This window comes from Pinus tabuliformis, chromosome X, assembly GCF_031772625.1.
Source record: "Pinus tabuliformis cultivar Carrire ecotype Pingquan chromosome X, CPIR1, whole genome shotgun sequence".
Lineage (NCBI taxonomy): Eukaryota > Viridiplantae > Streptophyta > Pinopsida > Pinales > Pinaceae > Pinus > Pinus tabuliformis.
The window spans coordinates 548,826,966-548,842,216 of NC_142308.1; the positions used below are offsets into that span (position 1 = coordinate 548,826,966).

Genomic DNA, 15,251 nt, shown 5'->3' on the forward strand with positions numbered 1-15,251 from the left:
TTTTGTTTTAGTTTATTTAATCATATATCCTCGAATAATTTAATTATCCATCAATTCTAATTAAAAAGTATTTAACTGTGATTTTTCCCCTCATAAAAATGGTTTTGGTGTATCCTCGAAAACCATACTTTGGAACATTAACCATAGACTTGATTAGAAAATCTTTGTCATGAATGGTCAAATTAACAACTCAAAATTAATTGATAATTAATTTATGTAAAAAATGATGAGCAATTTATCCCAATAGTAAACATTTTACTTTTCAATTTTTTCCTCACATATATTTTTGACATATTTTATTTTAAATATAAAAAAACATTTCCAACATACCAAATATATTAATACAGTTAAAAATACAATTTCAATAATATACAAAATTACAATTTTACCAATAACTTTGTTGCTATATATATATATATATATAAAACTAAAAAAATAAGCTTCCTTATTTCATTATACAGGTAGCAATAAAAAATAAATAATGGTTCAAATTTTAAATTATCATTACCCATGAAAAGTTCGTTATAAAATTATTTGTTAAATTTTAAAAAAAGAATTTTTTGTGCCATTATTTTTATGGTTGTGATTAGTCATAACCATTAAGAGAAAGAATGTCAACATTTTTCTTATTATTAAAAAAATGAATTATTATTTTTGTACAATAAAAATCTATTCTCGTGAAGTTGATGAATGCATCTATTACTTATTGAAATTATGTTATAATAGTGTGTGTTGAGGATCAAGTACCTTTGTTATTTAGAAAGAAGAAATAATTTCAGTTGGATCAACCCTTTATCTTCTAGCTTTTTAGGTTTATAAATAGTATTTATAGTATGAAAATAAGTACATAATATGATATGAAGATACAAAATTGACATTAATGATAAAAATTGATTCAATATAATTTTGATTTTTAGTTGTAGGTATTTGGACTCTAAATCAATAATTTAATTTAAACATTATTTTATAGATGATGTTTTATACTATAGGTACATGTGTACCAATCATCGAGCCTACAATTTTTATGGTAAATAAATCTAGTAATTTATCTTACACACACACACACATATATATAGGGGTGGCAAATTTAGGAAAGGTGAGGGGTGCTAGGAAAAAACAAATTGGACTATGCTTGAGTCTCGTTGCCTAATAATCTAGCAGAAACATATGTTGTCTTATAGGGAATTTCCTTAGCAAAGAGTAGGCATATAATGTCTTTGTTAGTGTTCAGAGATTAATAGTTGATCATGCAATATATTGATGTTAATTATCTTTCATTCACTCTTATGTGGTGAAGAGAATTAGAAGTTTGCAACCTATTTCTACTATTCAAAATTCTTTCATATTCTTTGATGTAATAACCAAATGCAATGTCATGGCCAATAAAGGGACCTAGTTAACATGTCGAGAAACAATTATTAATGGACAAGGCACTTTTTACCCCATCTCGTAACTTTCACTCATGATTATTTTTATTTCAAACATATTTAATAGTAATTTGTTTCAGCCACATGCCAATGTCCCTTGCAAACATCAACTTGCTTGGTAGAAGCAGAGATGGAGAAATGCCGATATATAAAATTTGAATTGTGTAGAGCATAAGTTCTTGAAATTTTAGAGAGTATATTGGAAAGTGTTCATTTCCATAATTTTAGTTTAGTGGTAAGTTATAGTTGACAATCGAAGTTATAATTGGCAAATACGTTATTGGGTGGAAGTTACTATCTGTAATATCCCTCCACTTAATAATAAATAATAAATAATAAAAATAATAAATAATAAAATAATAATAAATAATAAAAATAATAAATAATAAATGATATTAAAAATATATAGAAAATAATAATAATAATAATAATAATAATAATAATAATAATAATAATGGTTATTCTCTAAATAAGAATAAATAGAAATAAAACAAGAAAAGCAGGAAAAAGAAGAAAATAAAACAAGAAAGCTAAAGAAATGAAAAGAAATAAAACAAGAAAACTAAAAAAATCAAAAGAAAAGTAAAAAAAGCTAAAAATCAAAGTTGCATGTAGACACATGAAGTGTGTGCATGTGGTTCCCCATCCAATGTTTGCTCTATTTATTAAAGGGTGAGGAGGATGGGAGGCATTCCATCTTTCCGAGTTTCTATCTTTCATTTTCTTGGGAGAATGGTGTTCTAAGACTTAGGAGTCACTGGCAGTAGTACGTTGATTGAGGGCTTGGGGGTGGCCAGTTGCAGCAAATCCTTGCACAATTGAGCCTACGGTTGGGTGGAGAGTTGCCCCCAAAACCTTGTTGTCATCTGGAAGACTTCGATCACAGGTATTATAGGTATGTGATTATTTGTTTGATTATGATTTTAATTAGGAAATTAACTTTATATTTACTTTGTACTGTTACATGCCTACGGTTGGGTGGAAAGTCGTCTCCAAAACCTTGTTGTCATCTGGCAGACTTCGATCACAGGTAATATAGGTATGTGCTTATTTGTTTCATTATGATTTTAATTAGGAAATTAACTTTATATTTACTTTGTACTGTTACACTATCCATGTCTTATAGTTGACAAATCTATTTGTTGAGTGAAAGTTACTATCTATGTTTTATATCAATTAATCAATAACTTACAGAATATATATATGAAATTAAACATTACAATAATATCCATAGAACAATACTATATTTTGATAATGTTAATTTAAAAAACTCAATGTTGTGATTGGCTGACCAATTAAACCAATTATAAGAAAGAATAATAAATTTCTTGTACCTACTCAACTTGACATTATATATATATATATATATATATATATATATATATATATATATATATATATATATATATATATATATATATATATATATATATGTCGTAAGGCATTTCCCTCTGAAATGAACACCCCTAAATGTCTTTCTGTCCTAATATTAACCATTAGATCTATTGTTAGACGATTCAACCATTCTCTGCCGTCCAAAAAAAACCCAGCCTAGCTCGTCCATCTACCTAGCCAGTCCGTCTACCTTGCGCAGTTCGAATCTCCCTCGCCAAACCCTCTTTCTTCTGCGCTTTCCTTGAACGAACAAGGTAAGCTCTCGTCGTTCTCAGCTTTCCTTGAACGAACAAGGTAATCTCCACCCTATTTCAGCTTCCTATAATTAGGATGAATGAGGAGTTGCGTCTTGGATTTGGGTTGGCATTTGAAGGAATTCTCTTTTTGGTGGTCTTCGGCTTTGTTTTACAGTTCTAGGGCTCAACACCTGATTCTAACAGACAGCCCATACGAAATCCCCTGGTATACAGTGACACCCAATGAGTCCTCAGCGATGCTTGGTATCTGGGAAAGTGGCCGTGAGTGGTCGGCCACATTGACAATTTAATAAATTAAACCATAAAAAGTTGGGTTCTTCGCAGGTCTTAGATTGTTCATGATCCACTTGTACTTCCAGAGGATATGAATCCAGCACTTGCAAACTTACTCGAAGGTCTTCTTTGCAAGGGTAAGTGACTTTTCTCAATTGAATGTTTTATAGAGCAGATTTTAATTTTAAGAGTTGCATTGCTGCAAATTTTGAAATTCACCATAATAATCAAGCTTCCACTATTGGATTTCACAGATCCGAAGAAAAGGATGAGCTTAGAGGCTGTTGCAAGGCATCCGTGGGTTATGAAGGATTTTATGTCAACTGTGCAGGTTTTGGGGAAATGTGAACAGGGTAGCTCCAGATATCATTCTGATCATCATGAGCAAACTGTAGCTTCCTCTAAAGCATTGTCAGAATCAGTTTAACAGGGATGGTTATGGTTTTTATTTTTACATATTTCATGGCTGCTTAGTCATGGAAGAGATGTTGTGGTTCTTCAGAAGAGGGGGTTCCTTTGCTCATTGTATTTATATTGAGTTGCTCTATGATGCTTGTATGTTGTATCTGCCTGTATGACTTTAGATATTCAGCGGCATGCTTTAGTTGGACTTCCTTCTAATGCAATTGGGTTTCAAAGGAATATTATTTGATAGTTCTAACCATGCAAATAATAATCAAGAATCACATGATACGGTGGCTAATGTTCAAACTTCAAACTTTCAAAGCACTTCACTGTCAAGAGCTCTGGGGGAATTCTTCAAGATCTCTGTGTGTCAGTTGCAGATTATGTGCTGGTAAGGTTGTAGCAAGCAAGTTCAGTGTCCCTGTTGTAGAATATGTGCTGGTAAGATGTAGCAATCAAGTTCATCATGCTAGAAATTCCCTGGTGTAATTCACAATAAAATAATATTGCAATTTGTGCATCCTCCTTGTAAAGGGATGTGAGGCGGAGGGTTTTAAGCACCTTGTGCATGTAATAACTCTATTTATGATAGCTTATTTTTTACGGCTTTGTGCAACCTGTTTTCAAGCTAGGTTGGTTGCCAGTCCAAATATCTGCAGAGATCTTGGCCATTTCAAATTGATCTAGAATCGGTCAAGTTAGTTTTCTTGTAGTGGAATATTATAAAGACCTTTCCTTTTATGGTTGTGGTACACAACTTGACGAGTGTAACAATAGAAAAGCAAGCTAATTGTGTGGCCAGGTTTTTGATGGCAGTGATGGAACTGTCCTTGAATAAAATGGTCATATGGGGCTTCATATTTAGATTGTGATTTTTATTCTTATCTATTGATGATGCATCTGTATATTCACAAACAAAACCCAATAGATTCGTTGTTGATTTCTTGGAGTTGAGGGTTTCTATAACAAGATGATTTGTACCAGAAAGCCACCAAAGATGCGAGTTTGAATGGAGGATTTTGGGAAATCTCAAAATTGATTTTGTCTACTCATTTGCTACATGGCTAAGGTTGATTAGATTTCTAGTCGGTGCTTATACCAATCCATTGAACTGATAAGAATGCATTAGAGTGTTGGTATCAAATGGCTGATTGAATTGTGGAACCTCGCTTGCGGATTGAGTTCGATTCCTTTTATATTGGCCTCTATTATTTAGTTATTGTTCAAGAAGCACTGGTAAGGAATCAGCGCTTTAATTTATGCAGTGATGTATGAATAGCCATTTCATGTTTTTGCTTGAAATTGAAATATCCATCTTTGTCTGAGCTTCTAATTTTAAGATTTTGCAAGTGGGGTTAAAGTTCAGCAGTGAAGATGGTTGTATGTTAAGGCAACCACTAAGGTTAAATTTCTTGAGCCATGAATAAGCAATTGGAGCCATCTGCAAATCCATGGGTGATTTTGACAGAAAAGTACGCGCTATCACGACAGCTTAACTAAATGAAAGTCCCCGTTTTTAGTTGTTTGCCCCTCAAGGGCCACTTTAATTGTTCAAGTGGGCTGCTTCTTGTGTCTGATTCCCAGGCATTGTAATGTTTCTATCTGAGCTTTAGAAGGAAGCTATTTCAAAGAAAAATTGGAATTATTCTAGAACTTGGAACTCAGATGGTGAAGATTGCAGACGAAGAGAGTTGAATGGGGAGATGCTAGAAATTTCGAGTATTGTATAAACTTGAAATTGTAACTCATAAGTCAAAACTGAAATCTATATTACAGTTTTTGTATTCATTATGTATTCAAAACCAGCTGTTTTTCAATTTTTAATTACACATTTTTTTTTCATGTTTAACTTGCAACTAGATTGAGATGTTATGCTGTGCAAGGAAAGGAGACTTGGCATAAATGGCAGTTGCTTGTAATATTAGTTTTGAATGTGCTAGCTTGTTGACACTGAAAATAATATTTCTTACACTTGGTGTGCATTTGGTCGTGATAATGTCCATCGATATTTTGTTCCAGTTTTTTGGTGGCTTGTAAGTTCAATGCATTATATCTTTATTTGTGATGTTTTTCGAAATTTCCATTTTATCATTAAATTCTTTCTATTCATTTGTTGAGGATTTGGTAATTAATATCTAACATTAAGAAAAATAAGATTCACAAATCATTTTTGTGAGCAGCTGGAAAGGCATGACCCCTTTGAAAGTTGCAAGAGTAGGCACGTAGGCACAAGAAGAAGATCTAGAGCTGATATTTGAGACATTTTTGAAGCACTGAAGACAGATAATGAATTTGGCATGCTTGCAACATTTAAAGATGACAAGTTTGGGGATTCTTTCCAATTCTTTGGATTAGAATGCCAACAACCATTTTCTAAGAATTTTGTATCCCTGGGCATGTTCTTGTTTAGTCCATAATTTATGTTTTAATTTGCTAAATATACAATGAAATATAAAACAAATAAGTAAGCCAAATCCCCTTCAATCAATGTTCTAAAAATGTGAGAGCATTGTGAGTCATCTGCCATGCTCCAGTGTTTATGTTATTGAAGAAACATAGAATGACTAAATGTTGAACCAATTGTTTCAGTTACTATGCTTTTCTATCAGTTGAAATTCCTGCAATTACAGTCTTTTGACACAAAGGCTTCCCTTCTGTATGGACCTGATCAAAGGACCTTAAGCACCTCGAACTGATTGTCCTCCATAAGATTAATCTTAAAACTTTGCTGGATGAATTTTGTCATTTGGTGTCGTTGAAACGATTGGAGTTAACAAGTTGCCCAAATCTAAAGTCACTGCCAGATTCCTTTGGGCACTTAATAAACTTGGATTACATCGATCTGTCTCACTCTTCTCATTTGCAGGTGCTTCCAAAGTCTTTCGGTAATTTAATAAACCTGAAAGACATAGGTCTGTCTCACTCCCTACAGTTGCAGATGCTTCCAGGTTCTTTTGGTAATTTAATTCGTCTTAAATATCTTGATTTGAGTTGGTGCTATAATTTAACTGTCTCTAGCGAAACACTGGGAAACATCAGCACACTTGAATGTTTAGATGTTTCCTATTGTAATTTATATCCATCTTAAACCTTGATCTTTTTAACAACTAGAGGTTTCTGCTTGGATTGTTTTGACTCCCCAAAAGGCTTAGTCGATCTTGGGGTTAAGATGGATGTTTCATTAGTGTTACACACTCAGAGACATACACACATGGACATCTCCTCCACCAGGACCGTGGAGAACTCATCTTTCTTTGGGTGCAATTAATTTTTCTTGGTGATGGAATGTCTATTACTGCTTTGGTTGTAGGGTCAAACGCCTCTCTTTCCCCACATCTTTGGACATGAAGCAGCTGGGTATTCACTTGTTTTTCCTATGCCAATAATTATTAGGTCATAATTATTCAATCATAGCATTTCATGGGGAAATTTTCCTGTGATTGATTGCCTGCTAATTCTGGCAATTGTTGACATAGAGTTGTTGAAAGTGTTGGAGAAGGGGTAACTGACCTCAAGCCAGGTGACAGTGTGCTTCCTGTATTTACTGGAGAATGCAAGGAATGCAGACACTACAAGTCAGAAGAGAGCAACATGTGTGATCTGCTAAGAATTAATATTGAGAGAGGGGTCATGATAAGTGATGGAAAGTCAAGGTTTTCCATCAATGGAAAGCCAATTTACCACTTCCTTGGTACATCGACTTTCAGCGAGTACACTGTTGTGCATGTTGGTTGTGTTGCCAAAATTAATCCGAAGGCTCCTCTTAGCAAAGTCTGTATTCTAAGCTGTGGTGTCTCTACAGGTAAAGTACTTTCTGATACTTTTGTACCAGATTTTTTTTAATATTTTATTTTATTTCGAATTTTCTTAGAGAAAACGCCCTTCGAATTTTTAATATCAGCAATATTTAGGACTATAGTTGCCCATATGCACTAAGCAGTTACATAGATTGTCTAAAAAGCCCAGATGATAGTATCTCTTCTTATATTAAAACAAACTTCAGGACCTCACTTTTAAGCTGGATAGCACAGCTTTTTATTACCCTTGTACATTGGTAAAAGGATTCTTGAGAATGATAACGGAGGGACTTAGTTAAGATTCTCTGGTTGGTTAATCAATCCGTGATCTTATTTAGAGGCCTTTATACATGTCTGAACTCCCATCCGTCGAGATTCAAAACACTTTTTTTGCTTCTTGTATTGAAGAGACCTTGTTGCCCACCTCCCACCAGCACTTAAATATTTTCCCATTGCTATTGGTTATAATAAGTCTCTATTCCCGATAGAAAATCACCATTTTGAGTTTTGCATCCTTTCCTTGCTATGCCCAAATATGATGCCTTCCATCTTTGCCTGATTTTGAAAAACGTGGCTTACAGTCTTCCAATGTAACCATGCACATCTCTAAACCCCATTTCCAGCTTCCTCAGTCTTGCCCTGAGCAATATGGCCTGCCCTTGTATATTGTTCACTCTGGCTTAGTTCACTTTAAAGAGCTAATTTAGATCCATCTTAAACCTTGATCTTTTTAACAACTAGAGGTTTCTGCTTGGATTGTTTTGACTCCTCAAGAGGCTTAGTCGATCTTGGGGTTAAGATGGATGTTTCATTAGTGTTACACACTCAGAGACATACACACATGGACATCTCCTCCACCAGGACCGTGGAGAACTCATCTTTCTTTGGGTGCAATTAATTTTTCTTGGTGATGAAATGTCTATTACTACTCTAGTTGCAGGGTCAAAAACCTCTCTTTCCCCGCATCTTTGGACATGAAGCAGCTGGGTATTCACTTTGTTTTTTCCTATGACAATAATTATTAGGTCATAATTATTCAATCATAGCATTTCACGGGAAAATTTTCCTGTGATTGATTGCCTGCTAATTCTGGCAATTGTTTACACAGTTATTGAAAGTGTTGGAGAAGGGGTAACTGACTTCAAGACGGGTGACAGTGTGCTTCTTGTATTTACTGGAGAATGCAAGGAATGCAGACACTGCAAGTCAAAAGAGAGCAACATGTGTGATCTGCTAAGAATTAATACTGAGAGAGGGGTCATGATAAGTGATGGAAAGTCAAGGTTTTCCATCAATGGAAAGCCAATTTACCACTTCCTTGGTACATCGACTTTCAGCGAGTACACTGTTGTGCATGTTGGTTGTGTTGCCAAAATTAATCCGAAGGCTCCTCTTAGCAAAATCTGTATTCTAACTGTGTTGTCTCTACAGGTAAAGTACTTTCTGATATTTTTGTACCATATTTTTTTTAATATTTTATTTTATTTCGAATTTTCTTAGAGAAAACGCCCTCCGAATTTTTAATATCAGCAATATTTGGGACTATAGTTGCCCATATACACTAAGCAATTACATAGATTGTCTAAAAAGCCCAGATGAGATTAAAACAGACTTCAGGACCTCACTTTTAAGCTGGATAGCACAACTTTTTATTACCCTTGTACATTGGTAAAAGGATTCTTGAGAATGATAACAGAGGGACTTAGTTAAGATTCTCTGGTTGGTTAATCAATCTGTGATCTTATTTGGAGGCCTTTATACATGTCTAAACTCCCATCCATCGAGATTCAAAACACTTTTTTCGCTTCTTGTATTAGAGAGACCTTGTTGCCCACCTCCCACTAGCAGTTAAATATTTTCCCATTGCTATTGGTTATAATAAGTCTCTATTCTCGATAGAAAATCACCATTTTGAGTTTTGCATCCTTTCCTTACTATGCCCAAATACGATGCCTTCCATCTTTGCCTGATTTTGAAAAACTTGGCTTACAGTCTTCCAATGTAACCATGCACATCTCTAAACCCCATGTCCAGCTTCCTCAGTGTTGCCTTGAGCAATATGGCCTGCCCTTGTATATTGTTCACTCTGGCTTAGTTCACTTTAAAGAGCTAATTTAGATCCATCTTAAACCTTGATCTTTTTAACAACTAGAGGTTTCTCCTTGGATTGTTTTGACTCCTCAAGAGGCTTAGTCGATCTTGGGGTTAATATGGATGTTTCATTAGTGTTACACACTTAGAGACATACACACATGGACATCTCCTCCACCAGGACCGTGGAGAACTCATCTTTCTTTGGGTGCAATAAATTTTTCTTGGTGATGAAATGTCTATTACTGCTCTGGTTGCAAGGTCAAACGCCTCTCTTTCCCCGCATCTTTGGACATGAAGCAGCTGGGTATTCACTCTGTTTTCTCCTATGACAATAATTATTAGGTCATAATTATTCAATCATAGCATTTCACGGGGAAATTTTCCTGTGATTGATTGCTTGCTAATTCTGACAATTGTTGACAGAGAGTTGTTGAAAGTGTTGGAGAAGGGGTAACTGACCTCAAGCCGGGTGACAGTGTGCTTCCTGTATTTACTGGAGAATGCAAGGAATGCAGACACTGCAAGTCGTAAGAGAGCAACATGTGTGATCTGCTAAGAATTAATACTGAGAGAGGGGTCATGATAAGTGATGGAAAGTCAAGGTTTTCCATCAATGGAAAGCAATTTACCACCTCCTTGGTACATCGACTTTCAGCGAGTACACTGTTGTGCATGTTGGTTGTGTTGCCAAAATTAATCTGAAGGCTCCTCTTAGCAAAGTCTGTATTCTAAGCTGTGGTGTCTCTACAGGTAAAGTACTTTCTGATATTTTTGTACCAGAGTTTTTTTAATATTTTATTTTATTTCGATTTTTCTTAGAGAAAACGCCCTCCGAATTTTTAATATCAGCAATATTTGGGACTATAGTTGCCCATATACACTAAGCAGTTACATAGATTGTCTAAAAAGCCCAGATGATAGTATCTCTTCTTATATTAAAACAGACTTCAGGACCTCACTTTTAAGCTGGATATCACAACTTTTTATTACCCTTGTACATTAGTAAAAGGATTCTTGAGAATGATAATGGAGGGACTTAGTTGAGATTCTCTGGTTGGTTAATCAATTCGTGATCTTATTTGGAGGCCTTTATACATGTTTGAACTCCCATCCATCGAGATTCAAAACACATTTTTTCGCTTCTTGTATTGAAGAAACCTTGTTGCCCACCTCCCACCAGCAATTAAATATTTTCCCATTGATATTGGTTATAATAAGTCTCTATTCCCGATAGAAAATCACCATTTTGAGTTTTGCATCCTTTCCTTGCTATGCCCAAATACGATGCCTTCCATCTTTGCCTGATTTTGAAAAACTTGGCTTACAGTCTTCCAATGTAACCATGCACATCTCTAAACCCCATGTCCAGCTTCCTCAGTGTTGCCCTGAGCAATATGGCCTGCCCTTGTATATCGTTCACTCTGGTTGATTGTTTTAGATTTGTTATCCAAAAACTTGCCTAACATAAGTGGAATGTGACCATGTTTATCTCTAAACACTCCCCTGCCCTTGCAAGGCTTGGGTTACCCTTTGGATGCTCCATTAATATTGAATTTAAAGCATGCCTAATGTTCCTCCATTGTGACCATGTTCATCTTTGAACCTCCAATGTCCCTTCCCCAGGGCTGGTCTGTGGAAGGCATGGCTTGCCCTTGGATGCCCTCCATCTCTGCTTGATTGTTAGATAAGGATTCCAAAATCTTGGCTAAAATCTGCGTAATGTGATCAAGTTCATTTCTAAACATTCCCCTGCCTATGCATTGCCTGGTTTGCTCCTGGATGCTCCATCAAAGATGGATTTAACCCATGATGACTGACTTCGAGTTTGCAATCTGCCTTTCTTAGCTCCCTGTCTGCTCACAGAAAAATTACTTACTGGACTTGTTGAAGGTATAAGTAATTTCAAGATGATAATGAATAAATACTTGACATAGTTGAAATTGTATAATGTTCTACAAAGTGGATAATTCAATTCTCAGGAAGTGTTGTTGGTTAGACTGAATAAAATTAACCATGATGGTTTCCTTGATTGGGATTGTTGTAAAAAAAAAAACATTTTTGTTCTGTGTTTGAATGGATGGTCTCAAATTGACTCATCCTTTTTGGATAGGGACAAAGCATATATAATAAGCTTCACATTTAGCGATTATTATGGAAGAAATGTAAACACACAGTTTGAGACAAATAGATTCCAAAATATTAGTATCTTAAAAAAGAAAGCCATTTACATTTATGTTTTTTAAATAAGGTTTTTAAATAAACTCTCTATCATTCATATTCCCATGTACTACCTACCCATGTACTGCTATATTTGCTTTTTTGTAATGTGTGTTGTGTATATGTGTGGATGTTTATGTCATGTGTCTGTGAATCTGTGCTAACTGAGATTGTGAATCTATGATAACTGAGATTGAAAGAGAGAGCTGAGAGCTTTGGCAGAGGAGAATATGGAGAATTGATGAGCCAACTTAAATTTACCAAAATCAATAGGGCACCTTAAGCACCTCGAACTGATTGTCCTCCATAAGATTAATCTTAAAACTTTGCTGGATGAATTTTGTCATTTGGTGTCGTTGAAACGATTGGAGTTAACAAGTTGCCCAAATCTAAAGTCACTGCCAGATTCCTTTGGGTACTTAATAAACTTGGATTACATCGATCTGTCTCACTCTTCTCATTTGCAGGTGCTTCCAAAGTCTTTCGGTAATTTAATAAACCTGAAATACATAGGTCTGTCTCACTCCCTACAGTTGCAGATGCTTCCAGGTTCTTTTGGTAATTTAATTCCTCTTAAATATCCTGATTTGAGTTGGTGCTATAATTTAACCGTCTCTAGTGAAACATTGGGAAACATCAGCACACTTGAACGTTTAGATGTTTCCTATTGTAATAACATTGAAATATTACCTCCGAAAATAGCATATCAAAAGTACCTAAAAAAATAGATCTTAGGGGTGCAAACATAAAAGAATTTCCAAATGAAATTGGAGACTTGGGCAATTTAAAAGTTCTGGAAATAGGGATCCCTTCACTGGACAGTCTACCACTTTCACTTGGTCACTTGAAGATCTTACAGGAATTGAGGCTCGAGAATTGCAGTGAATTGAAACATTTGTCGGTGACTATTCGACTGTTGACTCAGTTGACTGAGTTGAGAGTATTGAATTGCCAGTTGCAAACATTGAATAATTTAGAATCTCCCAATGACAACTGCATGCCTCGGCTGCAAGTCTTAGAAGTTTATAACACGAAATTATCAGAGGTATCATTTGCCACAGGTGTCTGCCCCATCCTTAAATATGTCTCCCTCAGGTTTTGTAATCATCTGGTGGAGGTCAGAACATTGCCAAAGACTCTGATAAAATTGGAATTGACTAATTGCTCTAACTTGAGGAAAATAGCAGGGCTTTCTGGTCTTCCAAAACTTCAAGTGCTGGACATTAGTCAGTGCAAAAATGTAGAGGAGCTGCCAGGTATTGAAACGTTGGTATCTTTGAAAGAGTTGCAGGCATATGATTGTGTGAAGCTGAAGAGCATACGGGGATTGGCCGAACTGACAAAGCTTCGGGTATTAAATGTTCATGGGTGCTCCAAGTTAGAAAGGCTGCCAGGTATCCAACATTGTATGTCGTTGGAGTACACTGCTGCTAAGCGTTGTCCTAAGCAGTGGGCTGGGGCGGGATTACTGGAGCAATTGCAACAACAAGTGAAGGTGCCTGAAATTTGAAAAGCAAAGAAATAAACTTGAAATGAATGCATAATTGAAGTCTTAGCCAAAGGTTATATGTCAGGCAGAGTTTGTATTCTAAGATGTTAGATTGTTGAGGGAGGTTGTGTAGTTGCCTTTCGACAATCCAAATTAAAACATTATGGAGAAAGTGCAAGGTCTGCCTAGCATATAGCCTTGGTAGATTCTCTGATGAACGTTACCCATATAGCTCACGACAGGACGCATATTTGCCTTGTTGTTCTGTGTTTGAATGGATGGTCTCAGATTGACTCATCCTTTTTGGATAGGGACAAAGCATATATAATAAGCTTCACATTTAGCGATTATTATGGAAGAAATGTAAACACACAGTTTGAGACAAATAGATTCCAAAATATTAGTATCTTAAAAAAGAAAGCCATTTACATTTATGTTTTTTAAATAAGGTTTTTAAATATACTCTCTATCATTCATATTCCCATGTACTACCTACCCATGTACTGCTATATTTGCTTTTTTTGTAATGTGTGTTGTGTATATGTGTGGATGTTTATGTCATGTGTCTGTGAATCTGTGCTAACTGAGATTGTGAATCTATGATAACTGAGATTGAAAGAGACAGCTGAGAGCTTTGGCAGAGGAGAATATGGAAAATTGATGAGCCAACTTAAATTTACCAAAATCAATAGGGCACCTTAAGCACCTCGAAATGATTGTCCTCCATAAGATTAATATTAAAACTTTGCTAGATGAATTTTGTCATTTGGTGTCGTTGGAAGGATTGGAGTTAACAAGTTGCCCAAATCTAAAGTCACTGCCAGATTCCTTTCGGTAATTAATAAACTTGGATTACATCGATCTGTCTCACTCTTCTCATTTGCAGGTGCTTCCAAAGTCTTTCGGTAATTTAATAAACCTGAAATACATAGGTCTGTCTCACTCCCTACAGTTGCAGATGCTTCCAAGTTCTTTTGGTAATTTAATTCGTCTTAAATATCTTGATTTGAGTTGCTGCTATAATTTAACCGTCTCTAGCAAAACACTGGGAAACATCAGCACACTTGAATGTTTAGATGTTTCCTATTGTAAGAACATTGAAATATTACATCCGAAGATAGCATATCAAAAGTACCTAAAAAAATTAGATCTTAGGGCTACAAACATAAAAGAATTTCCAAATGAAATTGGAGACTTGGGCAATTGAGAAGTTCCAGAAATAGGGAGCCCTTCACTGGACAGTCTACCACTTTCACTTGGTCACTTGAAGATCTTAAAGCAATTGAGGCTCGAGAATTGCAGTGAATTGAAACATTTGCTGGTGACTATTCGACTATTGACTCAGTTGACTGAGTTTAGAGTATTGAATTGCCGGTTGCAAACATTGAATAATTTAGAATCTCCTAATGACAGCTGCATGCCTCGGCTACAAGTCTTAGAAGTTTATAACATGAAATTATTAGAGGTATCATTTGCCACAGGTGTCTGCCCCATCCTTAAATATGTCTCCCTCAGGTTTTGTAATCATCTGGTGGAGGTCGGAACATTGCCAAAGACTCTGATAAAACTAGAATTGACTAATTGCTCTAACTTGAGGAAAATAGCAGGGCTTTCTGGTCTTCCAAAACTTCAAGTGCTGGACATTAGTCGGTGCAAAAATGTAGAGGAGATGCCAGGTATTGAAATGTTGGTATCTTTGAAAGAGTTGCAGGTATATGATTGTGCGAAGCTGAAGAGCATACGGGGATTGGCCGAACTGACAACGCTTAGGGTATTAAATGTTCATGGGTGCTCCAAGTTAGAAGGGCTGCCACGTATCCAACATTGTATGTCGTTGCAATACACTGATGCTAAGGGTTGTCCTAAGCAGTGGGTCGAGGCGGGATTACAGGAGCAG

The 15,251-nt window shown here is 35.7% G+C and overlaps 1 protein-coding gene and 1 long non-coding RNA gene across 2 annotated transcripts; both read left to right on the forward strand.

The window, feature by feature from the left end:
* The first annotated feature begins 3,365 nt into the window (after positions 1 to 3,365).
* Positions 3,366 to 3,902, forward strand: LOC149141179 (uncharacterized). Its single transcript, XR_016264090.1, has 2 exons — positions 3,366 to 3,489; positions 3,607 to 3,902. It is a non-coding gene; the product is annotated as an uncharacterized LOC149141179 (long non-coding RNA).
* Positions 3,903 to 12,859: 8,957 nt separating this feature from the next.
* LOC149141180 (uncharacterized) lies at positions 12,860 to 13,375 on the forward strand. The gene has a single exon (XM_089448576.1). The coding sequence runs from the start codon at positions 12,863 to 12,865 to the stop codon at positions 13,373 to 13,375; it is 513 nt and encodes a 170-aa protein (XP_089304702.1). The 5' UTR covers positions 12,860 to 12,862.
* Positions 13,376 to 15,251: the final 1,876 nt, after the last annotated feature.

Bases quoted from the DNA above. Each gene is read 5' to 3' on its own strand.
- LOC149141180 (XM_089448576.1), top strand. From the start codon at position 12,863: ATGCCTCGGCTGCAAGTCTTAGAAGTTTATAACACGAAATTATCAGAG.